At 41.5% G+C, this 25,743-nt stretch overlaps 1 protein-coding gene across 2 annotated transcripts; it reads left to right on the plus strand.

The window, feature by feature from the left end:
* Positions 1–17,197: 17,197 nt before the first annotated feature.
* On the plus strand, positions 17,198–24,666 carry LOC131502615 (nucleosome assembly protein 1-like 1). Of its 2 annotated transcripts, XM_058713475.1 has the most exons (3): positions 17,198–19,170; positions 20,499–20,533; positions 20,967–24,666. In XM_058713475.1, the coding sequence occupies exon 1, from the start codon at positions 17,249–17,251 to the stop codon at positions 19,160–19,162; it is 1,914 nt and encodes a 637-aa protein (XP_058569458.1). In that variant the 5' UTR covers positions 17,198–17,248; the 3' UTR covers positions 19,163–19,170; positions 20,499–20,533; positions 20,967–24,666. The 2 variants fall into 2 exon arrangements, with proteins under 2 accessions (XP_058569458.1, XP_058569457.1); XM_058713474.1 differs by lacking the exon at positions 20,499–20,533.
* Positions 24,667–25,743: the final 1,077 nt, after the last annotated feature.

The following is a 25,743-nucleotide window of genomic DNA, read 5'->3' on the forward strand; positions in this document are numbered from 1 at the left end:
GCTGAGTTATTTAGTATGCTACCTCCTTAGAGGTGGGGACTTGGTTGTCTATCACCCTTTGACTCTCTCAGAGTTAAGCCCCACTGATTTTTAAAGCTTTCCAAGTTAACCCCAACGGGTTTTCAAACCAGACATAATGGAGACTTGTCCTCCCAGTGAGGGTCCCCAGTGCCAGAAGTGCTTGATGAGGGGTCTGGTCCTCTCACTTTTCTGTGCTTGTAATGTCTCTCCCATTGGTGCTTAGTCACACTGAGGGTTTGGTTTCCAACTGCATTTCTACCCTTCCTACCCCTTTTTAGTGTGGTCTTTTCTCTATGACTAGCTGTGGAAGATGTGTTCTACCAGTCATCAGGTCGATTACAAAGTTAATTGCATAGATGTACGTGTTGCTTCAGTGTGTCCATGGGATACGACGAGCTCAAGATCCTCCTGTTCTACCGTCTTAGACCACAATCCCAAGGCCCATTTTTATGCAGTGGATCAGGGATGAATGGACTGTGCACAAGTACTTTTCCCCACAATTACATTGACTGATTTTCATATTTTGCTTGATGTTTTATTCTTGGAATAAATTCCACAATGCCATGGTAAATCATTATTTTTTTAATGCTGCTGGATTAGTAATATATATATTTTGTTGATAATTTTTCCATCTCTATTTGTAAGGAATTTTGACATGCAGGGATTTTTTTTTTCTCTTGTTATTACTTTGACTCTATGAGTGCTAGGGTAATACTGGACTTATGGTATGAGTTGGGAAATGTTTCTTCCTCATCTGTTTTTTGGAAGAGTTTTTAAAGATTGATGTTAGGTCTCTTTTATTTTAATTTATTTAAATTTTTTAAATGTTTATTCATTTTTTAATGAAAGAGCATGAGCAGGGGAGGAGCAGAGAGAGAGGGAGACACAGAATCTGAAGCAGGCTCCAGGCTCTGAGCTGTCAGCACAGAGCCCAGTGCAGGGCTCAAACACCTTGGGCGGTGAGATCATGACCTGAGCCAAAGTCGGTTCCTCAACCCACTGAGCCACCCAGTCACCCCAATGTTAAGTCTCTTTTAAATATAGAGTAGACCAGTGAAGCCATTTGGTCCTGGGCTTTTTATCGTGTGTTGGGGTGTGGGTGCGGGCACGGTCATTAGCAAGCCAATCTCTTGTTATAGGGTCCATTCATATCTTCTACTTCTTCTTGAGTCAATCTCATTGCTTTGTGTCTTTCCAGTAATTTATGCATTTCATACAGATTACCTAATTTGTTGGAATACACTTTTTCATAGCCCTACCTTTCAATCCCCCTTAATTTTGTAGCGTCCATAGTGTGAAAAAACAAGATTCAACTGAATAAATTTTAAAGAGCTTATTGGCTTTATTCAATGATTCATGAATGAGACAGCATTCAACCTAGCAGATAGAAAAGAGGTCCACGGAACTGTGCAAAATGAAAGAGTTTAATAGGCAGAAGGGAGCAGGCACCAGGAAGTTAGCGAGGAAAACGTGGATTGGTTGTAGCAAGGCACTTTCCTTTTGAGGATGGCAGTGGTGTATCAGGCAGATTACCTATCTAGTGCTGATTAGGTGATTCCTGATTGACTGGTTTAAGTTTCCATTTCTGAGAGAGCTGAAACTGTATTTAAGTTCAGTCTTGGTTTGATGACAGACATGGGGCTTAACATAAATGATTCACTTTGGGTCTGTTGTCTTATTTTTAACAACTGTGACATCCCTTCTTTCATTCCTGATATTTTCAATTTAAATCTCCTCAAATTGTTCCTTGGTCAATCTAGCTAAAGGTCTGGAACGTTGTGTAACATTAAGGCATACTGTGACGCCTGGAGTTTCGACAATGTGCTATTTTCAAGGTTCAACTTAAACACACACACACACACACACACACACACACACACCCTACTACAAATTTGTGCAAACAGCCAAGAAAGTGTGGCTCATGGAAAAAGAAACAGCGAACATTAACTGTTCCTCATGAAACCTAGGCATAAGATTTACCAAACAAAGACTTTAAATCCACTATTCTTTTAAGTTTGATTTTGTTTTATTTTATTTTAATTAAATTTTTAAGTGTAGTTGACACACAGTGTTACATTTGTCTCAGGTGCACAACATAGTGATTCAACTTCTTTTTCCTTATGTTATGCTCACCACAAGTGTAGCTATTATCTGTCATCATAAAACACTATTACAATACCATTGATTATATTCCCTAGGCTGCACCTTGTACTCCCATGACTTATGCATTCTATAATAGGAAGGCTGTATCTCTCACTCCCTTTCACCCACTTTACCCATCCCCTCATCTCCATTTCTTCTGGCAACCATCAATGTGTTCTCTTTATTTATAAGTCTGATTCTGCCTTTTGTTTGTTCATTTGTTTTGTTTTTTAGATTCCACATATTAGTGAAACCATATGGCATCTGCCTTTCCCAGTCTGAGTTATTTCGCTTAGCATAATACCCCCTAAGTCCATCCATGCTGTTACAAATGGCACAATCTCATTCTCTTTTATGGCTGTGTAATACATCGGTGAGTGTGTGTGTGTGTGTGTGTGTGTGTGTGTGTCTGCGTCTGCATCTGTCTGTGCGTGTATCACATATTCCTTATCCATTCATCTGTCAGTGGATCCTTAGGTGGCTTCCATATCTTGGCTATTATAAATCATAGTACAATAAACATAGGGGATGCATATATCTTTCTGAATTAGTGTTTCCATTTTCTTTGGGTACATACCCTGGAGTGGAATTACTGCATAATATGGTATTTTATTTTTAATTTTGGGGGTACCCTCCATACTGTTTTCCACAGCAGCTGTATCAGTTTGCATTCCCACTAACAGTGCAAGAGTGTTCCTCTTCCTCCACATCTTCAGAAACACTTATTATTTCTTATCTTTTTAACTTATCTAACATTCTGACAGATGTAAGGTGATATCTCGTTATGATTTTGCAAGACAACTATTATAAACATGCTTTGATATTTTGTCTTCTCCTTTTCTTTCATATCAGAGTATTTTCTAATTTCTAATGTGATTCTTTTCCTTTATTCATGTCGTTTAGGGTTGTGTTGTTAATTTTTGTGAATTTCCCATGTCTTCTTATTATGGATTCCTACTTTCATACTCTGCCATGGCCGAGAATTTCCAAATCCTTTTTACTGTAATAAATTACTGAATGACGTTTTATATTAAAAAGGCAAGAATCATTTCATCCTTTGTTAAAGTTAAGACCTCCATTATGACTTCCAGGAGAGTGGAGTAGGTAATTTTCTCCTCACCTATTGAGAATCCTCAATGGTGCTCGGTACACACAGTGTCTTGTTGTCATAAGGAGATGTTTTCACGGTTATTCACTCCATTATCCTCTGTAATAACAAGAAAATGTCCTTTCATGAAGTTAGAGTGACTATCAAAGTATGAAAGAAAAATAGTCTGTAGTCTACCCAGAAAATGGAATATTATGCATCAATTAGAAAGAATGATGCTGGGGCGCCTGGGTGGCTCAGTCGGTTAAGCATCTGACTTTGGCTCAGGTCACGATCGCAGGGTCCGTGGGTTTGAGCCCCGCATCGGTGTCTGTGCTGACACCTCAGGGCCTGGAGCCTGTTTCAGATTCTGTATCTCCCTCTCTCTCTCTGCCCCTCCCCCGCTCGCACTCTCTTTCTCTCTCTCTCAAAAATAAACATTACAAAAAGAAGAAAGCATGAGGCTGATACAAACATAACAAATAGAAAGACAATTCAAGTGAAATTAAGATTGCAAACAAGTACTAAATTATATCTTCTGTTTTAAAATCACAAATATGTATAAAGAAAAGAATATATTTCCTAGAATACACAAGGACATGTAAATCTACATAATAAAGGTCTTGAAGGATATACCATTGTCTGATGATGGGCTAACATATGAAGTGAGGAAGAATGAAGCTGGTGACAGGTGTTAAAACAGGACTTTAGTATTCTCATAATGCTTGAAATTTTTACAAGAAGAATGACCTTACGATTCAGGTATGCAACTCAATTTTACTTTTTAAAAGCCTATAAAGAGACAAAAAATAGAGAAAACACATGTAGACAACAAAGCAAATATAGCAAAGTCTGTCCAAGAACTATAATTTGTGACAAATAACCTTCAGAGAACCTGGGAGAGACGTTTTATTCTAATGGAAGAAACTAGTCATCATAAAATGTAAGGACATGACAGCATAATTTTGGAATCTATAAAACTAAGTAGGGTGGGGGCACCTGGGTGGCACAGTCCATTAAGTATTCAACTCTTGATTTTGACTCAGGCCATGACCTCATGGTTTGTGAGATCAAGCCCTGCATCAGGCTCCACGCTGACAGTATGGAGCCTGTTTGGGATTCTCTCTCTCCCTCTCTTTCTTCCCATCCCCTACTCCTTCTCTCTCTCTCTCTCTCTCTCTCTCTCTCTCTCTCCCTCCCTCCCTCTCTCTGTCTCTCTCTCTGTCAAAATAAATAAACTTTTAAAAAGTAGGGTGGAACTACAAGGAAAACAAACAGATCACAATGGAATTTCTACAATAAAAGGAACACTTACTGAGATGAAGAAATGAGTTAGAGTAGCACTTCTGGAATGGAGATGTAAGGACCTCCGAAAATCTGTTCTTCCATATATGCAATGAGAACACTGGAAAAGATTGCCAAAATCAAATATTCAGAACTCTGTAAATTAATGAAACGCTGCCAGTCATCCAAAGAACATTTATTCAAGGAAAATGGCCCAATTTTGTTATGAACAATAAGCTGTATGGTATTTTAATTTGGCCTATTCTGAACCCCTTCACCCCAGATCTGTGGTAGCATTGAAAAGCGATAGATCTGAAATCGTGTGACCCGTGAGACTGCAGCTTGGCACCTAGTGGAGGGGCAGAAAGATTGAGAGCTCCCCAACAATTCCATCCTCAAAGGATTGTCAATATTTGACCTGTCTGGCAGCTCTCTAAATGTTCCATTCTCAGACATGACTTCATTTGTTTTCCCTTAGAATCTGTTTTGTGTAAACTGGCCTATCCTCAAGGCATTTGGAAAAAATATTCAGCAGCAATTGTTTATCACTGCAGCTCCCAAATGTGGTGCTACTAGTTGGGGCTAATAAGAAGAAGCCATTCAAAAAATTAAAGATGAAAAACTGGGAAAGGAAATGTCCATAAGATGCTTTGAAAAGTTCCAACATATAACTGGGATCTAGAAGGTCATGAGTACGTGTAGAATGGTTGGTGTGCGTGCTCAGAAAATATCTGAGGAGGCCGAGCTCTCATCTCTAGCTGACAAGAATGCCCCGTCCATGCAGAACCTGAAGGGGTCAGGCAGAGTTGTAAATTGCCCACCCGAGCATCTAAGCCATCTCAAATCATATGCACAAAGTACCCTGATAAAGACTGGAAGATTTATTGGTTCGAGGGATTTAATTAAATCTCTGTATGATCACTAGCTCATCAGTAAGCTATCAGACAAGAGAATTGAGTGGACACAGTTGAAAAAGTATCCGGGTTTTAATGAATTGTTTAGGCAAAGTTAAACAATAAACAAACAATAACAACAAAAGGAACGCACAATAACAATGAATCTGGAGAGGGAGGCATAGTGTGACTCCTGGAGTTTCCACGAGGTATTATTTTAAAAGTTCAACTTTAAAAAAAAAAACACACAATACTACAGTATTGGGCAAACAGCCAAGAAAGTATCGCTCATGGAAAAAGAAACAGCGAACATAAACTGTTCCTCATGAAGCCTAGGCATACGATTTACCAAACAAAGACTTTAAATCCACTATTCTTTTAAATTTGATTTTGTGTTATTTTATTTTAATTTAATATTTTTAATTTAAGTATAGTGGAAACACAGTGTTACATTAGTCTCAGGTGTACAACATAGTGATTCAACTTTCCCCCCCCCCTTATGTTATGCTCACTACAAGTATAGCTATTATCTGTCATCGTAAAACACTATTACAATACCATTGACTATATTCCCTACGCTGTGCCTTTTATTCGCATGACTTATTCATTCTATAATAGGAAGGGTGTATCTCTCACTCCCTTTCATCCACTTTACTCATCCCCTCATCCCCCTTCCCTCTGGCAACCATCAATTTGTTGTCTTTATTTATAGGTCTGATTCTGCCTTTTGTCTGTTTATTTACTAGTTTGTTTTTTTTAGGTTCCACATATTAGTGAAAATCATATGGTATTTGCCTTTCCCAGTCTGACTGATTTCACTTAGCACAGTGGCCTCTAGGTCCATCCATGCTGTTAACAAATGGCACAATCTCATTCTCTTTTATGGCTGTGTAATATTCTAGCCTGTGTGTGTGTGTGTGTGTGTGTGTGTGTGTGTGTATCACATATTCCTTATCCATTCATCTGTCAGTGGATCCTTAGGTGGCTTCCATATCTTAGCTATTATAAATAATACTACTGCAATAAACATAGGGGATACACATATCTTTCTGAATTAGTGTTTTCATTTTCTTTGGGTACATACCCAGGAGTGGAATTACTGAATAATATGGTATTTCTATTTTTAATTTTGGGGGTACCCTCCATACTGTTTTCCACAGCAGCTGTACCAGTTTGCATTCCCACCAACAGTACAAAAGTGTTTCTCTTCCTCCACAGTCTCAGAAACAGTTATTATTTCTTGTCTTTCTAATTTACCCATTCTGACATATGTAAGGTGATATCTCATTATGATTTTGTAAGACAACTATTATAAACGTGTTTAACCAACTAAAGGAAAGCATGTCTACATAATTAAAGTTAAACATGAGAACAATATTTCACCAAATTTAAAATATCAATGAAGAGACATAATTTTAAAATATGGAAATTCTGGGGCACCTGGGTGGCTCAGTCCAACTTCAGCCCAGGTCATGATCTCAGGGCTCATAAGTTGGATCCCTGCATTGGGCTCTGTGCTGGAGCCTGCTTTGGATTCTGTGTCTCCCTCCCTCTCTACACTTCCCCTGCTCGCTCGTGCTCTCTCTCTCTCCCTCTCCCTCTCTCTGTCTCTCCCTCTCTCTCTCTCTCTCTCTCAAAAATAAATAAACATTTAAAATATAGAAAATTTTGAGTTTAAAGCACAGTAAGTGAAATGAAAAATTCCCCCATTGGGATCTCAATAGCAGATTTGAGCTAACAAAAGAAAGAATCAGTGAATGGGATGATAGGTCAATAAAGATTATCCAGACTGAGGAATAGAAAGAAAAATATTAAGAACAAAGAGTCAGAGGCCTATGGAACAAAAATCAAGCATGTCAACATACACATAATGGGAGGTTCAGAAATAGAGGAGATAGGGGAAAGGGCAGGAGGAGTATATGAGGAAATAATCACCAAAACTTCCCAAATTAGATGAGAAATGTTAATCTACACCTTCAAGAAATTCAATAGATCCAAGTAGGATGAACTCAAAGTGAGATACACCAAGGCACAATATAATTAAACTTTCAAAACCCAATGCAAAAAGAAGATCTTGAAAGTAACAAGAGAAAAGCAACTCTTTACATATGAGAGATCCTTACTTCTCTTCTACAACCATGGAAACCCAAAGCCAGCAAGATGATGTATTTCAGGTGTTGAAAGAAAACGACTGTCAATGAGTAATTCTATATCTAAAAAAAATCTATCCATCAAAATTGAAGAAGAATTAAGACCTTTACACATAAACAAAAACCTAGAGACCTTGTCACTAGCAGACATTTCCTACAAGCAATATTAAAATGAATCTTTGAGGCTGAAATAACAGAACACCAAACAAAAACTCTAATTTCCAGGAAGAGATAAAAAGTGCAAACAAATGTTACTAGATAGGTAAATATAAAGACAGAGCACATGGAGTTTTGTTTGTTTCTCTTTTCTTAGCTGATTCAAGACACACTTCTACAAAAAATAATTATAAACCTGCATCAATGGGCCTATAACATGTACACCCATAACATATATAACACCAGTAGCTCTAAGAAAGAAGGAGGGAATGGTAATAGTTACAGAGTTTTTGTTTACTACTGAAATTAAGTTGGTATTACTCTATCCTAGGTTATTTTAAGATAAAATGTCACTTGTAATCTCTAGGGCAACCATGAAGAAAATAACTCAAGAATTTAGTAAAATTGACAATAAGGCAATTACATTGTATAATAAAAGTATCTGTTTAACTTTGAGAAGGGCAATTTTTTAAAGTTTATTTATTTTGAGAGAGAGACAGAGCAAGAGCGTGAGTGGCGGAGGGGCAGAGAAGGAGAGAGAGAATCCCAAGCAGGCTCAGTGCTGTCAGCACAGAGCCCAGTGCAGGGCTAGATATCACAAACAGTGAGATCATGACCTGAGTTGCAATCAAGAGTCAGACACTTAACCAAGTGTAACCAACTGAGCCACCCAGGCACCCCTAAGAAGGGCAATATTAAATGAATAAAGGAATGAAAGACATAAAACGTATGGAAAAGGAGTAGCCAAATGGTAAACATAAATCCTATCTTGTCATTAATTACATTTAATGCAAATGGAGTAAATCTTCCAATGGAAAATCATCTATCTGTAGAATGGATTTAAAAAGTCATTGTCCTCAGTTTTTAAGAGTCTCTTATGCTTTGGCTCTCTCCCACTCTAACCTCTTTTTTTTTTTCCTTCCCCTCCCCCATGGGTTTCTGTTAAGTTTCTCAGGATCCACCTAAGAGTGAAACCATATGGTATCTGTCTTTCTCTGTATGGCTTATTTCACTTAGCATCACACTCTCCAGTTCCATCCACGTTGCTACCAAGGGCCATATTTCGTTCTTTCTGATTGCCATGTAGTACTCCATTGTGTATATAAACCACAATTTATTTATCCATTCATCAGTTGATGGACATTTAGGCTCTTTCCATAATTTGGCTATTGTTGAGAGTGCTGCTATAAACATTGGGGTACAAGTGCCCCTATGCATCAGTACTCCTGTATCCCTTGGGTAAATTCCTAGCAGTGCTATTGCTGGGTCATAGGGTAGGTCTATTTTTAATTTTCTGAGGAACCTCCACATTGTTTTCCAGAGTGGCTGCACCAATTTGCATTCCCACCAACAGTGCAAGAGGGTTCCCGTTTCTCCACATCCTCTCCAGCATCTATAGTCTCCTGGTTTGTTCATTTTGGCCACTCTGACTGGCGTGAGGTGGTATCTGAGTGTGGTTTTGAGTTGATGGGGGGTGGGAGGGAGGGGAGGGTGGGTGATGGGTATTGAGGAGGGCACCTTTTGGGATGGGCACTGGGTGTTGTATGGAAACCAATTTGACAATAAATTTCATATATTGAAAAAAAATTAAATAAACAAAATAAAAGTTAAAAATAAATAAATAAATAAAAAGCCATTGTCCAATGATATGCTGTCTACAAGGCACACACTTTAGATTCAAAATAAATTGAAAGTAAAAAGATGGAAAATATAGAATATGGAAAGAATAACCAAAAGTAACCTTTTTTTTTCCCTTTGGCTATCATAAGATCAGATAAAATAGAGTTTAACACAAAAGAGAGTTACTGACCAAAGAAAGACAGTTGATAATGATTAAAGGGACAATTCATAGAAAAGATATAATGATTAAAAATATAAATGCACCTAACAACAAAGTGCCTAAATACATGAAACAAAAACTAACACAGATGAAGGGAGAAATACACAATTCATCACTAGTTGGAGGCTTCAACAACTCACTGTTACAAATAAATAGACCAACTAGGCTGAAGATCAGGCAGAAATTAAGAGATGCAATCAACACTATAAGTCATACTAACAGACATCTATAGAATACTCAACAACAGAATATGCATTCTTTTCAATAGGGCATGGATTATTCTGCAGGACAGACCTTGTATGGGCCCTAAAATAAGCCACAATAAACTTAAAACATTTTAATTTATACAAATTATGTTCTCTGAACAATATAATGCCATATAGATGCTAAGGTGATGAGGTCGAAAGGAGTGGTATTCACATCCCTCTGTAGGGAAGGGGGGGGGGGTGTAAAATGATGTCAGGCGGTATGATAAAGGGAAATTGCAGAAGGGGCTGTATTAAAAAAATCTCATTTTGTGGCCAAATGTAAATACAACGAAACTGATAAAAACATGATATCATTTGTGTACACATATAGGTCTTCTATACTTGTCTCTACAAAGTTTCGTGGAACTTTCTGGGCACTCAAAAAAGGCTGCACACCATAGAGTGGGTCTGAAGTTGACGGATGGAACTTTTAATGCCTCACAGAAATGCATGCTGCAGCTTTGGCTTGACAGCTCTCCCGTGTGTGTGTATATGTGTGTGTGTGTGTGTGTGTGTGTGTGTGTGTGTGTGTGATGTGCATGTGTAAGTATATCTCTATATGTGTGTGTTATACACATATATGTGTGTGTACATATATACATGTATTTGTATGTATAAATTTGTATTTATAGGTGCATGTGTATAGAGATTGAAAAATTAGAGAATAGCATTCCTTTTTGATTTAGTTTTTTACCAACAGCTGTTACTTCTTGTAGTATAATAGCTGCTTTAATATCTTTTTCTTCTGTTTCCAATACTTGTGTCATCTTGGTGTTTGCCCCTGTTGCTTGTGTTTTCCTTTGGAATTTATTGACATTTTCCTGGTTCTTCATATAGTAATTAATTCTACGTATATCCTGAATATTTTAGTATTATGTGTTTAGACACTGTATCGTTGAATCCTACGGAGCATGTTTATATTGTTTGCTAAGTTCAGTTTAGCTTTGTTTTAGGTTCAGGCCAAAATTCGTATCTAAATTTTGTTGGCTGTCGTTCCAGGCTCCGTTCACCTTTCAAAGCCTTTGTGGTGCTATTCATATCTGGCTTATATATGTGGCAACCAGTGAGGAATGTGGGATAATGACAGTGGTCTACTTGCTTGATCAATACTCAAATCGTTTAATATTCTTTTTAGGTTCAGATACATGCATGTGCAGTTTGTTCAGAGCTCAGATCTTTATTCACAATTTTATGTGGTCATTTTCATGAACTCCATTCTCTCAGCAAAATCCTTGGTGAATTCTAGTGCTTCAGGGTACCCGTACCGTCTTTTGGCTAAAATATCAGGGTTTAATTTCTCTCCTCTGCCTGGAAATTTCTCTGATGGGTTTCACCCCAAAGCTAAATAACAAAAGTATGGAAATGGAATGAATAAGAAAGACAACAACATCAATGGAAAAGACAAAGAGTGTTTCAGTAGGAGCTTTGTCTGTCCACACCTGGTATTTTAGTTTTCTAAGGCTGCCATCACAAAATGCCCCAGACTGGGTGGCTTAAACGACAGACAGAAATTTATTTCTTCACAGTTCCAGAAGGTAGAAGTACGAGATCAAGTTGTCAGCAGGTTTGGTTTCTTCTGTGCACTATCTCCTTGGCTTGCAGGTGGCCGCCTTCTCACTATGTCCTTCCATGATCTTTCCTCTGTGTGTATGTATGTATCTCTGGTGTGTCTTTGTATGTTCAAATTATCTCTTCTTTTCTAGGACACCAGTCAGATTGGGTTAGGACCCACCCGTATGATCTCATTTGACTGTATTACCTTTTAAAAGGTCCAGTCACCAGATATAGTGAAGTTTTGAGATAATGGGGTCTAGGGCTTCAACATATGAATTTGGGGGTATATAATTCAGTCAATTAGGGGCAAATCTCCATGACCTTTCATTTGGCAATGGATTCTTAGATATGACAATAAAAGCACGAGGGAAAAAAAAAGAAAAAAATAGATAAATTGGCCTTTGCCAAACTAGAAACGTTTTTGTGTCAAAGGATATTAACAAGAAAGCAAAAACAACCTACAGAATGGGATAAACATTTTGTGGCAAGCATGTATCTAATAAGGGTCTAGTATCCAGAATGCATAAAAAACACAAGCCAACAACAAGTAGCCAATCCAACTAAAAATGGACATAGGATGTGAATACAAATATCTCCAGAAAAGATACACAAATGTGCAATAAGGGCATGGAAATCAGCTCGGCGTCCTTATTCATTAGGGAAATGCAAACAAAACTACCATGTGATGCCACGGCATACTCACAAGGGTGGGTGTAATGGAATTTATTTTTAACTGAAAAATAAAACATATTGAGCCGAATGTGGTGAAATTGAGATCCTTGCACATCACTGGTGGGTGTGTAAAATGATGCCATCACCGTGGGGAAAGTTTGGCAGCTCCTCAAATAGTTTACTGTAGAATTACCATATGACTGACTCAGCAATTCCACTCTTAGGTAAATACCACTCCCATCCCCTGAAATCGGAAGCATTTATTCAAACAAAAACTTGCATACAGATGTACATAGCAGTCCTTTTCACCGTAATCAAAAGGTGAAATCATCCCACGTGTCCACCAACTGATGGATGTACAAATAAATGTGGTTTATCCATACAATGGAATATCATGCAGCCTTAAAGAAGAATGGAGTACTGATACATGCAACACCATGGATGAACCTCAAAACCATTATGCTAAGTGAGAGATACCAGACCCAAGAAGCCACATATTGTATGATTTCACTTGTATCAAATATAGCTAATATAAAATAAATGGAGAATAAGTAAATTCATAGAGAAAGAAAGCAGCATAAGTGGTTTTCAGAACCTGGGGGCAGGGAGGGGGGAAATGGAGAAGAACTAATTAATGGGTACGGGGTTTCCTTTTGGGGTGATGGTTTATTTTGGAACTAGACAGAGGCGATGCCTGGACAACATTGTGATTGTACTAAATGCCACTGACATGTACCTTCCAAAATGGTGAATTCATCATCATCATCATCATCATCATCATCAACAACAACAGAAACAGATAAAAGGTGCCGATTGTCTTTACACTTTTACAAATAGACTGAATTAACTTCAACATCTGCTAAAATGCAACATTTAGGAACTCTCTATGTTCTCATTGTGGGGCTCAAATTATAGTAATACTTGGAAATCACACCCCTACAATCTTAGGGTAGCTACTGATAGAGGAAAAATGGGTTTACCTTGCCTTATGCATTGGAAGTATTGCTTTGCCTCAATTCCCCATGGTCATGGTACCCATTGTCCTCCAGTATCTTACAGTAGGCATAGGCACTCTGACACAATGGTTAATAACGTTAAATTAAGTCTTTGCCACTTGTAAATTGGCTTGGCAAAATGGGACCCACTGGACTATCCCCACTGAAAAACATTGATTATGGGCTTAGGGAAAATTAAACAGGGCCTATAACAGATTGAAATCCATGAGGTAAGTCCTCTGTAGAGAAGGAATGATTTTCCCCACTGCTTCTCCATTTAACCTTCTCCGGTTTGGCCTGTTCTTAAACTAGGAAAGAATGAATGGCACCTTAGGATGGATTACCGCAGCCTTGGTACCTCAGTGCCTGGTCTCACACATTAAGGCCCCCATACCCAATGTTATTGAAATTATGGACTCCATCCAATCAGCAGCCGGTAAAGGCTTTGTTTTTATAGACTTGGCTAATGTGCTCTGTTCGGTGGCTGTATATCAACAGTGTCTCAGTTTCAGTGTGTCTTCACTTCTGAGGGGACGCGATACGCATTTACCTGGCGACACACAGGGTACCTCTGTATCAGCCCTGCCATCGTACATGGTCTACACAGGCAAGATTTTAACTGCATCCACATTTGTCTAGGATCACACGTATGATATTACATGGATGACCTCCTCCTCCAAGGATAGGCATTTGAAAGACTCAGAACATGCAAATACTCACAAAGGGGCTTACAAAAAGGGGATGGGCCATTGTCTCACACATAGGGCAAGGCTGTGCCACCTTCGTTAAATTCCTGAAAATTATTTGGTAAACCAAGGGCTGCTTCATCACTGACACTGTCAAGAAGCAGCTATTGGCCCTCTTGGCACCTGCAATGTTAGAACAAACCCAGCATCTTTTAGACCTTGGTGGCTCCAGTGGGAAATTACTCATTGGCCAGTGTTAGGGAAGCCCATCAGTGCTGTTATTTAAAAATTGGCTCACCTTGAAAGGGCCCCCTACAACAAAAGGTTCTAGAATCTGTCCAAATTATAAAATAGCAGGCACTCCTCTTAGGGCCTCCCAGAGAGCCCTTCACTGCAGATGCTTTGGCTACCTCTTCTCATGCCTCCTGGAATCTCTGGACTTCCTGTGATGACCATAAGTTGCCAGTGGGACTCTGATGTAAGAAACAGCCCTCCCCGGCCCCATGATACAAGACATTAGAGTGGCAATTGCTGGATGCATACTGAACTCTCCTGGATTTAGAAGTTCTCATGGGCTCCAGGCTTGTGACACTCAGTAGCCAGTTTCCCTTTAGGCCTTGGGTTATGGTAGCAGCACCACCAGTCTGGCAAAGCCACCAAGGTCTCCCTGTTACAGATAGAGGCAAACCTGGGCCTTCTGCCATACCCCACTTGCAGGAGGGCCTGGCCTTCCCCATTGTCACTCCTTTGCAGGATGCCATGGTACTGGAGGAGGTCACCCCTCTCTCAGACCCCATGGCTACCACAGATGCCTCTTGGGATCACTTGAGTGAAGAGCAATGGGGGTTGGTCTGCTTGATGAGTGGGATTGTCACTGTCACTCTGGGCACCTGTGATGGAGCTCTCAGCCTTTAACCAGGACATCTCTAATGTAAGAAGGGACCCACGGTCAGCACAACTGACTGCACTTCAGGCAGTCACCTTAGCGCTGGATGTGCTGCCAACAGTCAGCCCAATCTGCACATTTTTACAGACTATAGGGCCACTGTCCTTGTCTGGCCGGCTGATAGGGCCAATGGCAGCAACGACCATTCCTTGTTCAAGATTGTCCCCTTTGGGATAAAGAACTCCGGGGATCTCTTGCCCTGTGGTCTCCTAAAATATAAATCAAGGTTACACCTAACTCAGCATATACTAAAGCCACAATACAAGGCCTCGCCAAGACACCCCTTATCTGCTTTGGAGTCCCAGACATCATTGGTAGTGACCGAGGCATTCATTTCGCTTTTCAGGATACACACTGCTGGGCTCCTGAACAGGCAGTCAAGGGGCCTTTCACCTCCCTATCCTGCCTCAGGCTGCAGGACTCACAGAGTGCCATAATGCCTTACTTCCATGAGTTCGAATTCAACTAAATAGAAGCAGCCCATTTTGTTTGTCATCAGTCACATGTCAGGGGTGAATTGTAACAAAGGGTCTGACTCCATTCTTTGACGTTTCACGGCTGAGGGCTTTTAAAACTTAGCCCTCCCTCTACCCCAGTGCCCCACATCTGGGCAAGCTTGTGAAAACATGCTTGTGTTCTCTCCCTTGGTGCCCTTGGATGGGTGGGGTTCAAACTACACAAGCCCCTGCCTGCACATGGAAACCCTCATGTCGCCCCCATCCACTAACCACAATAAAACTCCCAAACCAGTCTCCTTTCCTGTCTGTCTCAAGCTTCTTTGGGGGAGCTGCCTGGGAAGCCTGTCATGCTCTCCGCTCCAAAGCCTCATTATGTAAGTAAGTAATACACTATTCATATCCTCTCGGTGGTGTGTGTGGTGACACTGGTCTTGACACTTGAACCAAATTCTCAGTAGGGGTCCATACTATCTCAGAGTAGCTGCAACAGCTCTCCTCATGATTATTCTCGTAGCACACTTGCAGAATGTGTGCTTCCCAACCGTGACACTTTCGTGTTTGTCAGAATCAAAGAGAGTGTGTCTCCCGTAAGGGACATAGCTCATGTTCTATTGAACTTGAAGTTACAACTAGCACCCGGGCTTGCTTCTGTGCTCAGTGGCAACAGCAGATGGAATTAGTAAAAAATGACTGTTGATTTCTTCCTAGCTTCAAGAATCTTTACACATGAAGTCTTGGCTAAGTAGGGCTTAATACAACAAAAAGACTCGTACTGTTGACTGAGAGGTCGTTCTAGGAAGCTTACCCTGCCATGCTGTATTTGTCTGCTCAGGCTGCCGTAACAAAACACCATAGACAGGCTGGCTTACAAAACAGACATTTATTTCTCATGGTTCTGGAGGCTGAGAAGGCCAAGGTCAGGGGTGGGGGTTGCTATCTGGTCAGGTTCTTAGTGAGAACCCTCATCCTGGCCTGTAGGTAGCTGCCTTCTTTCTGTGTCTTCACAAAAAGGGATGGGGGGGGGAGGGTGGGGCGGAGAGATGGAGAGCAAGCTCTCTAATCTCTTCTGATAAAGGCACTAATCCCAACAAGTGGACCCCACCCTCATCAAAGCCTAATTATCTACCAAAGACCACCCCCCCATCTCCAAATACCATCACACTGTGGGTATGGATTTGGGTGGGCACACAATTCAGTCCATAGTCTGTGCTTAGCCCAGGCCTTTCTTTACAAGAAGTAACTCTCTTTCTTTATTCATTCTTTTAGAGGCTTGAAGTGAATTGGGGCACATCCATGAATCACCTTGCACCTCCTACTTTAAAACTTCCTCCATTCTCTGTTCTCATGACATCCATTTCAACTTTGTATGTTCTTTTCTAAGCAGCTTGAGTAAGTTAAAACATCCAAATTCTTTTTCTCTCTTATGGGAGGTCTTTTACCATTACTGATTACCATTATTTGATTTACACACCTTTTTATTTTATTTTTTCTTAAATAACTGTGTCTCTACTGGCATGAGCCACCCCGGGGCAGGGATTGGGGACGAAAAGGCGCTCTGCATACCCCAGGGTGCCGCCCTACAGGGACACTATGGTTCTGCTTGCAATCACAGAATTAAAAGGAAAGGGACATGTGTGGGACTGAAAGGTAACACAGGATACTAGAGCCTTGAGGGAAGCGGAGGACCTCGATCACTCATTGGACGCTGGGCATGTCAGTCATTGCTTCTCAGCAAATGAGCTTCGAGCTGGCGATGGGGGAAGTGACCCTTTGTTGACCCTTCCAAGTTCCTCCTCCCGTCACCGTCCCAACGGAATCTTCCCTCCCCCCGCCCCCCCTCCCCTCCCTCCCCCCCCCCCCCCCCCCGCGTCCACAGCCACCTGAGGCGCGGTCTGGCTCGGCCGCTCCTTGGGCTGCCCCTCTGCCCTTCGTGTCGCGGGGCTTCCACAGGCACCTTCACAGACTGTTGTGTCCTCTGAAGCCATCTTCTCTGCCGCCCCCACCGGCTCGGCACAGGCCCTGCTGCCAACAGCCTCCCCTTGAGGGCAGTCACTTCAGCGGACTGCAGTCCAGTCAAAGCTCCAGTTGAGGCACTGACTGGCAAGTCGCTCCTGCCATGGCTGCCACAGAGGAGCAAAACCTGGTCCTAGGTGGCCAGGACAAAGCTGGTGATGGGGCAGGCCAGGACCCCAGGCCCCTCGGGGTCCGGGGGTCACCTTCAGAAGGGAAGGGCGGAGTCGAGGAGGGTGCGGCCTTCCTGCCTCCCGGAGAGGTTTCCAGAGCCCTTCCTGAAGAGGAGGATGGGCAGGAGGCCACCTGGGCCGCAGAAGAGAGCTGGGTTGTAAAGCTGCTAGAAGAGGAGGAAGAGGAGGAAGAGGAAGAAGACAAGGAGGAAGACGAAGATGAGGACGGGGACGAAGACGACGAAGAAGAGGACTTCGAGTTCGAGTTTGGGGACGAGGACGACTATGATTACCCATCTCAAGATTTCGAATTTGAGTTTGGGGACCAGGAGGGGTCTGAATATGAGTCGGAAGAGCAGGACGAAAACCAGGAAGACAGTCAGGAGGAAGAGGAAGAGACTGAAGAGGAGGAGGAAGACAGCAATGGCCAAGAGGGCCCACAAGTCCTCCCTGCGGGTGCTCCCGAGCCCCCCGTGGCACAGTTTCGGCCCCTCTTCAGGACTCTGGTCCATTTTCTTCTACACCGTATCCATGATAACGACCATGTCCTGGTTGGGCCCCACGAAGGCCGCGTGGTGGTCAGCAGCCACTCCCGGGAATCCCAGGACCCTGGAGAGGGACCAGCACCCCAGGATCAGGAGAACCCGAGAGAGGAAGCAGAGGTCGGGGTGGGTGAGTCCCTGGCAGAGGGCACCTCGCCGCTGGGGCCGCAGGAACCAAAAGAGGGGGCTGCATCCCAAAAGGCCGGGGAACCTGCAGCAGAGGCCCAGGTCAAAGAAAACGAGGCCCTGGGTGATGCCTCTGAGTTCTGGGAGGCTGGAGCCTGTGCACCCGCCAAGGTCCAGGTTGGCGAGTGGCCGTCAAGTCCTCAGGCCCTTGCAGCTCCCGTTGGGGCACCCAGCTCAAAGGCAGGCAGTGCTCAGCACTTCCCTTTAGCGGTGAAGCAGCGGGTCCTCGCTCTCAAAAACCTTCAGGCCCAATATGCGCAAGTAGAAGCTCAGTTCTATAAAGATCTCCACGATCTTGAGAAAAAGTATGCTGCCTTCTACCAACCTCTGTCTGATAAGAGATCGGAGATCATCAATGCAATCCATGAGCCCACAGAAGGCGAACGTCAGTGGCAAGTAGGTGTTCAGGAAGGCGGGGCGGGGGAAATGGAAAGAGAGCCTGAAGGAAAAGGGCAAGCAGATGGCATACCTCACTTTTGGTTGATGGCTTTTAAAAATGTGAAGATGCTTGGTAGGATGATCCGAAGAAATGATGAGCTTGTACTACAACACTTGGAAGATGTAAAAATTAAATTTTCAGAAGTTGAGGAACCAATGAGCTTCACCATAGAATTTATCTTTAAGTCAAACGAATACTTTTTCAACAAAGTCCTGACGAAAACATACCGAGTGCGATCAGACCCAGATGATTCTGACCCCTTCTTCTCCAAAGGGCCAGAAATTATCGGTAGCACAGGGTGTGAGATCTACTGGAAAGAGGGGAAAAATGTCACCGTGAAAACTACCAAGCTGCGGAAGTGTGAGGGCCGAAGAAGTGTATCAACCACTAGGAAGATGCCCAGCTGTTCCTTCTTCACCTACTTCTATCCTCCTGATTATCCTGAGGGCAGAGTACTGGATGTGGCCACCGATTATAAATTGGGCTATTTTTTCCGTGAAGTTCTGGTCCCGAAGTCCGTATTATTCTTCACTAATGAAGCCAGTGGGTATAAATATGAAAGCTCTGATGATGAGGTCCAAGAAGCTGGAGGCGAGGAAAAGAAAGGAGAAGTGATGAGAAGTGAAGAACCTGAAAAAGGACCTGAAAAAGATCTGGACCCAGAAGAGAGCAATCCCTGAGAACCCAGGTATCTGTGTGTAGCTTTGTGTGTCACCCAACTGTGCCTCACATACATCAGTTATGTTTCTGAATTTCTTTTTTGTTTCTTAACTTTATTTTTTAATTTTTAAAATTTACGTCCAAATTAGTTAGCATATAGTGAAGCAATGATTTCAGGAGTAGATTCCTGAATGCCCCTTACCCATTTAGCCCACCCCTCCCCCAACCCCTCCAGCAACCCTCAGTTTGTTCTCCATATTTATGAGTCTCTTCTGTTTTGTCCCCCTCCCTGTTTTTATACTATTTTTATTTCCCTTCCCTTATGTTCATCTGTTTTGTCTCTTAAAGTCCTCATATGAGTGAAGTCATATGATTTTTGTCTTTCTCTGACTGACTAATTTCACTTAGCATAATACCCTCCAGTTCCATCCACATAGTTGCAAATGGCAAGATTTCATTCTTTTTGATTGCCGAGTAATACTCCACTGTGTGTGTGTGTGTGTGTGTGTGTGTATGTGTATATACATACATGTATATATATATATATATATATATATATATATATATATATACATATATATGTATATATGTATATATACCACATTTTCTTTATCCATTCATCCATCGAGGGACATTTGGGCTCTTTCCATACTTTGGCTACTGTTGATAGTACTGCTATAAACATGGGTGTGCATGTGTCCCTTCAAAACAGCACACCTTTCCCCAGTAAAGTAAATAACAAAACCAATGTCAAACATTTAGTTCTACCAGACAGTGTAATGTTAATGATGTATATTGTTACAGAATGTAGCACATTCTGTAATGTACTTCATTCATAGTTACAAGTCCTTTCAGTTATAGCTGTAAGTCTTCTACAAGTGAGAAATGTGTCAGCCCTGGCGGCAGAGACCACTGTTTGTTTCGAACACCACACTTACCAGAACAAAGGGCTAAAGGGACTTGAATGAACACTAGCTGGGCCTTCGTCAGTCAGCCAGAGAAATAAGTTCTCTTAGACTAACGAAGAGACAATTCTTTTTTATTTTTTAATTATTTTTATATTAGAGAGATGCATGAGTGAGGGAGAGGGACAGAGAGGAAGAGAGAGAGCATCTTAGGCAAGATCCAAGTTCAGTGCAGAGCCTGACTTGGGGCTCACTCCCACAACCCTGGGATCATAACCTGAGCCGAAATCCAGAGTCGGTCAGTCACTAGACTGAGCCACTCAGGCGCCCCAAGGAGAGAATTCTTTTGAGAATGCGACTACTTACACAGGTTATCATAAGAATTCTATTTAGGACCACATTTAATGATTTTACCTAACCATTTATTCAGTTGTAAATTTTTATATTTTAGGGGACAATGAAAAGAAAAAAGAAACAATGGTCATGGTAAGATTATTGTTTATCTCTGGATTGATAATTAAGTTGATCTACATTCAGCATTTTTTGTTCTTGGCTCTTTATTTCTCCTTTTATGGATACTGTGACTTGAGATCTAGGATCCCAAGAAGAGACGATAGTTTATGGATAGAGAAGAGTCTTTTAAAGTGGAAAGAAATGTCTAAATACCAGAATGTTCTGTCAAAACAAAACAGGACAAGCCTTATTGGTGTTTGGGAAATAGGAGATGAGGTTGGTGTGTGACAGAATTGAGGACATCAGGTGTGCAAGATCACCCTAATACCCATGTGTCTGGGTTACAAGAAGAAAACATGTTTTCTCCTGTTAGCACAGACATACATAGGATTGCCTATTCTTAGACTTAGAAAGTCACTGGTGCATTTTAATCGAGTTCAATTATTGTCTCTTATTTCTTCTACAGTTTGAAGGCATAGAAAGGCATGAACGAAGGAAGCCACAATGAGTTTGTTCTACAATGAATTGAGATTTTCTGGTTTTAAGTTGTCCATGGAAATTTTATCACCACTGGTTTTGTTCCAATGTTTATCACTAAACAAGCGATGTCACTTTTTTTTTTTTACACCTTTGAGAGATATGACAACATTTGTTCAAATTAAAAATGAAAGCCTGTTTAAAATGAATAAGCTGCAGGGTTTTAGATATAGAACACTGACTCAAACCTATCTTTGTATCTTTTTGTTTTGACCCACCTTACTATTACTGAAAGGAATCACTTTCAACCATTTGGTAAGCCTGTTTTAAGTTCTTTTATTGCATCCTCAAATTAATTACAAAATTATAAAGAATTTATATAAAGAAAGATGAAGGCTGTCCCTACTGCATGTTTTTGAAGTACCTGATGGATGACCTAGCTTACCTAGAGACAAGATGGTGCTGGGTTGTACTGGGCTGGTGTGGACCGGCAACATCAGCATCACTCGGGAACTTTTTAGAAATGCAAATTCTCAGGCCCCACTCCATACCTACTGACTTGGTAATCCTGATGCTGGGCCGGCAGTCCCAGTGTTGCAAGTCCACCCAGGTGGTACCGAATCTCAGTAATGTTTGAGAACCACACATTTCAAGCAATGAATGAGGGGAAACCTCAAGCTTCACCTGTGGTAGGAGCAGCATTAATTCACTGATGTGAGGATGTTTCAGGTAGACAGTAAGGACTGACCGAGCTGGGGATGAGACTGGAATTCTTAAGGGCCTGGGACACACAGAAAGACCTCCTAGAAGGACAAACTTTGGGTGGTGGTATTTCAAAATAATGGATAAGGGAACAAGCTCATTCCAGAAGGATAGAAACATTATGACACTATGTATATGAATTTTCAAAACATGCAAAACAAACATACTTATTATGGATACATATATATGTGGTAAAAGGCATGCACTGGAGCAATGCATGCATATGTAGCATGCAGAGAGGCATGTAATGGAACAAAAAAGAGCTTTCTAGGAGAGTGGTTATGTATTGTGTAGAGGGAGAGAGGAGAATTCAAATGGGGAGGGGCCATCTTAGTTTCCTCCTGTCATAACAAAGTACACAAAGTGGGGGGCTTCGAACAGAAATCTATACCCTCACACCCTGGGGGCTGATTCTGGCAGTTCTCTAGTTCTGAAGTTCTGATTTCAGGTGAAAACAGGTTGAGGACACAGCCACGCTTCCTTTGAAGGTCCAGGAGAGACTACCCCTTGCCTCTTCCAGACTCTGGTGGTTCCTGGAACCCCTTGGCTTGTGGCACCATAACTCCAATCTCTGCCTCCGTTTTCATATGACCTTCCCTGTGTGTCGGTAACTCAATCCTCCCTCTCCTTTGTCTTGCACTCACATTAATCATTGGGTTTAGTCTCACCCTTAATCCAAGATGATCTCATCTTGTGTCCCTTAACCTGCTTATATTTGCAAAGACCCCCCTTTTTAAATAAGGTCACAGTTACAAGGAACAGATAATTAGGACTTGAAAATCTCTTTTTGGAAGATGCAGTTTAACGCACTATAGGCTCACAGTGGGATTCAACTGTATTAGTAATGTATTTCTTAAGTGGGGCGGTGGATAAATGGATGTAGTGTTGTCGGTACCATAGACAGATGTGTACATCTGAAATATTTCCTAATAAAAATGGCAATGAATTAAAAGAGGAAAGGGAGAAAATGGGCCTATTATCTGGAAGCTGTTTAAGGAAAATGAAGTCTTAGTTTACCAGAGTGGAGGATCAGAGAAAGGCCAGAGGTTTGATGATAGAAGATCCTGTTCCTACATTTAGGTAAAGCTGCCTAGGTGCTTGTATTTTCCATCAATATCTCTTTCTTTCCTATTGTGTGGTAGCACATCTCATGTTCTAACTAATACTGCAAAAATCTATATATGTGTATTTACTGCTCCACCCCTCTTGACCCTATTCATATGGATTGTGAAATCCTGAATAATTGCAAACTTAGAAGGTTTGTTTTTTTAACTTGAGATAGAGCTTGAGTTGGGGAGAGGAACAACGAGAGAGATATAGAATCTTTTATTAAATATTTACTTATTTTGGGGAGAGCACACGCAGGGGAGGGGCAGGGAGAGAGGGAGAGAGGATCCTAAGTGGGCTCTGCACTGACAAGTTGACAGCAGCGAGTCCTGTGTGGGGATCGAACTCACAAACTGTGAGATCATGACCTGAGCCAAAGTCGGACACTCAACCAACTGAGCCACCCAGGTGCCCTGGGGAGAGAGGGAGAATTTTAAGCAGGCCCCACACTCAGTGTTGGAGCCTGACGCTGGGCTCGACCCCATGAACCTGGGATCGTGACCTGAGCTGAAATCAAGAGTTGGACACTCAACGGACTGTGCCACTCAGGTACACCAACAAACTTAGAAGGTTTTATTCTTCCTTCCCCAAATATCAAGCACTCTGTTCTCCATCTTCATAGGTGCTCAATTAATGTTTATTAAAGTGACTAAATGTAATGCATCCAAAAACTTTTCTTTTCACCAGTGCTGGCAGTTTAAAACGTATTATCACGTAGTACACCTTATGACTAGAACTACATGGTGAGAGAACATACAGTGCTCTTTCTCAGCATTAAGCAGTTGGAAAGGGTGGGGCAAATAGACAGCTATCCATGTAGTGCGATTTGAAGGCCCTCATTTTGTTTCTGATTGTTTAGTTCATGGTGTACCAGTTATTAAACACAACATTTTTCTTAGACCCTATCAAGAGAGGCCCGTCTCCTGAACTTCATGCTTTGAAGACTCCCTTTGGTTCTCTTCTCAATATGTTCTTCCCACGGGGCCAGAGGAATAAATGCACACGCAGTGTCCTAGCCTCCTCCATATCATCCTTGAGATACCTGGGACACCAGAACTCCTCATCCAAATGGACCCAAGCCTGCTTCCAGCACCAGCATGCCCTTTGTTGGGGCTGTCCTTTGTGGCTTAACAGCCTTGTTGGTGTATGTACTTCCAGGTGGCTATGGCAGGAGCAGGGCTGTACATGAGGAACAGTTAATGATTGGCCCAGGTTGTCCACATACATACAAATGAGTCCTCAAAGGTGGGGGATAAAACTCGGGGTGGGAAGAAAATGCAGACTGGTGAATGAATGCCTGAGGCCTAGTCCAGGGCCATGGGCCTGGAAGGTTGGTGGTAATTCTTCCCACACTGAAGGCTCAAAAGGTAAAGCAGTCCATGAATTCAAAACCCAAACCAGACCTTTCAGGCCATTATGAAAGTCTATTTGTCATGGAAGGAGATGTAACATGTTTTAACGGTTTATTGGTTGAATTAAACATTTTGAATAATTAGGAATATGGCATGTAGGACCCCAACTGAAGTATTGCCTCCGACCTTGCAAATTTTATAAATCTTACAGGTGGGTCACGTTAAACATTTGGTTAACTTTACCCCACCATGAGCCATCAGGCCCTCTCACTGCTGTTTTGTGGTGCTTCAAGGCAACCACATGACTACATCAGAGGAAACAGATGAGTTCCTGGTTGTGTACTTGTCCACTGCCCTTGTACTAATCGTGGTGTTTTCCATTTGGTTCTCCCCTCATAGTACAGTAAAGTATGACAAATACTTAAAACATAGAGCTCAAGGAAAGGTTCCTGCCCATTCTTTTTTTTTTATTTATTTTTTAATGTTTATTTGTTTTTAAGAGGGAGAGACAGAGCATGAGCGAGGGAGGGGCAGAGAGAAAGAGAGAGGGAGACGAAGAATCTGAAGCAAGCCCGATGCGAGTCTTGAACCCAAGATCCATGAGAGCATGACCTGAGCTGAAGTCAGATGCTTAACTGACTGAGCCACCCAGGTGCCCTGGTTCCTCCTGCCCATTCTTAACAAATGGACTACAGGGGCTCTCTGCTGCCATTCTGTGGCTATCACTGGTATCTACCAGACATTGAAATGTATTCCACTGATGCAGTGCCATCCCTATGTGAGTGGCAGATTCTAGCCACATACTGGTAGTTCTTGAGTCCAAGAACATCCACATTTTGTGATAATTGGGACACTTACATGCAGACAAAGCATTGAAGACATATCCAAAGTAGCTTGTTACAATAGGAGAACGTGTTGATTTCTCCTATTGACATAAGAGGAATACATAGGATTTACTATTTTCTTTGATTTAGAAAATCATTGTTGCATGTTACTGGTTTGCAATTGTTAATTGTCTCTTATTTCATTCTACAGTTGTAATGCATAAATAGAAATATACAGTGGAGGAAGAAACATCAAATTTGTTTTGTGCAGATTGAGATTTTCTCCTTTACAATAGACCATGTGAATTTTTTTCTACAGTGGGTTTGTTGTGGATTTCATCACAGAAAAACCGATATCCAGTGACACCGGACTTTTACCTTTGTCAGATGTATTTGACAGCATTTATTCAGGTTAAAAATCAAAGTTTTCTTGAAATGAATACACTGCAGAGTTTTTATATTGACACTGATACAAATCTATTTTTGTATCTTTTTGGTTTTTGTTTTTTGTTTTCCTGGCCCACCTTACTGTGATTGAAAGGGATCATTTTAAACCATGTTTTAAATTCTTTTATGATAGGTGTAAGTTAAGTAAAATATCAAGTTTTAGGGGTACCAGACTGGCTTTGTCTGTTAAGCATCTGACTCTTGATTTTAGCTCAGGTATGATCTCAGGGTTCATGGGTTTAAGTCCCCCTTTGGGCTCCACACTGATAGTGCA

Source organism: Neofelis nebulosa, chromosome X (assembly GCF_028018385.1).
Source record: "Neofelis nebulosa isolate mNeoNeb1 chromosome X, mNeoNeb1.pri, whole genome shotgun sequence".
In the NCBI taxonomy this organism is placed as follows: Eukaryota; Metazoa; Chordata; class Mammalia; order Carnivora; family Felidae; genus Neofelis; species Neofelis nebulosa.

Excerpts from the sequence above, each read along its gene's own strand:
- LOC131502615 (XM_058713475.1), top strand. The coding sequence starts at position 17,249 with ATGGCTGCCACAGAGGAGCAAAACCTGGTCCTAGGTGGCCAGGACAAA.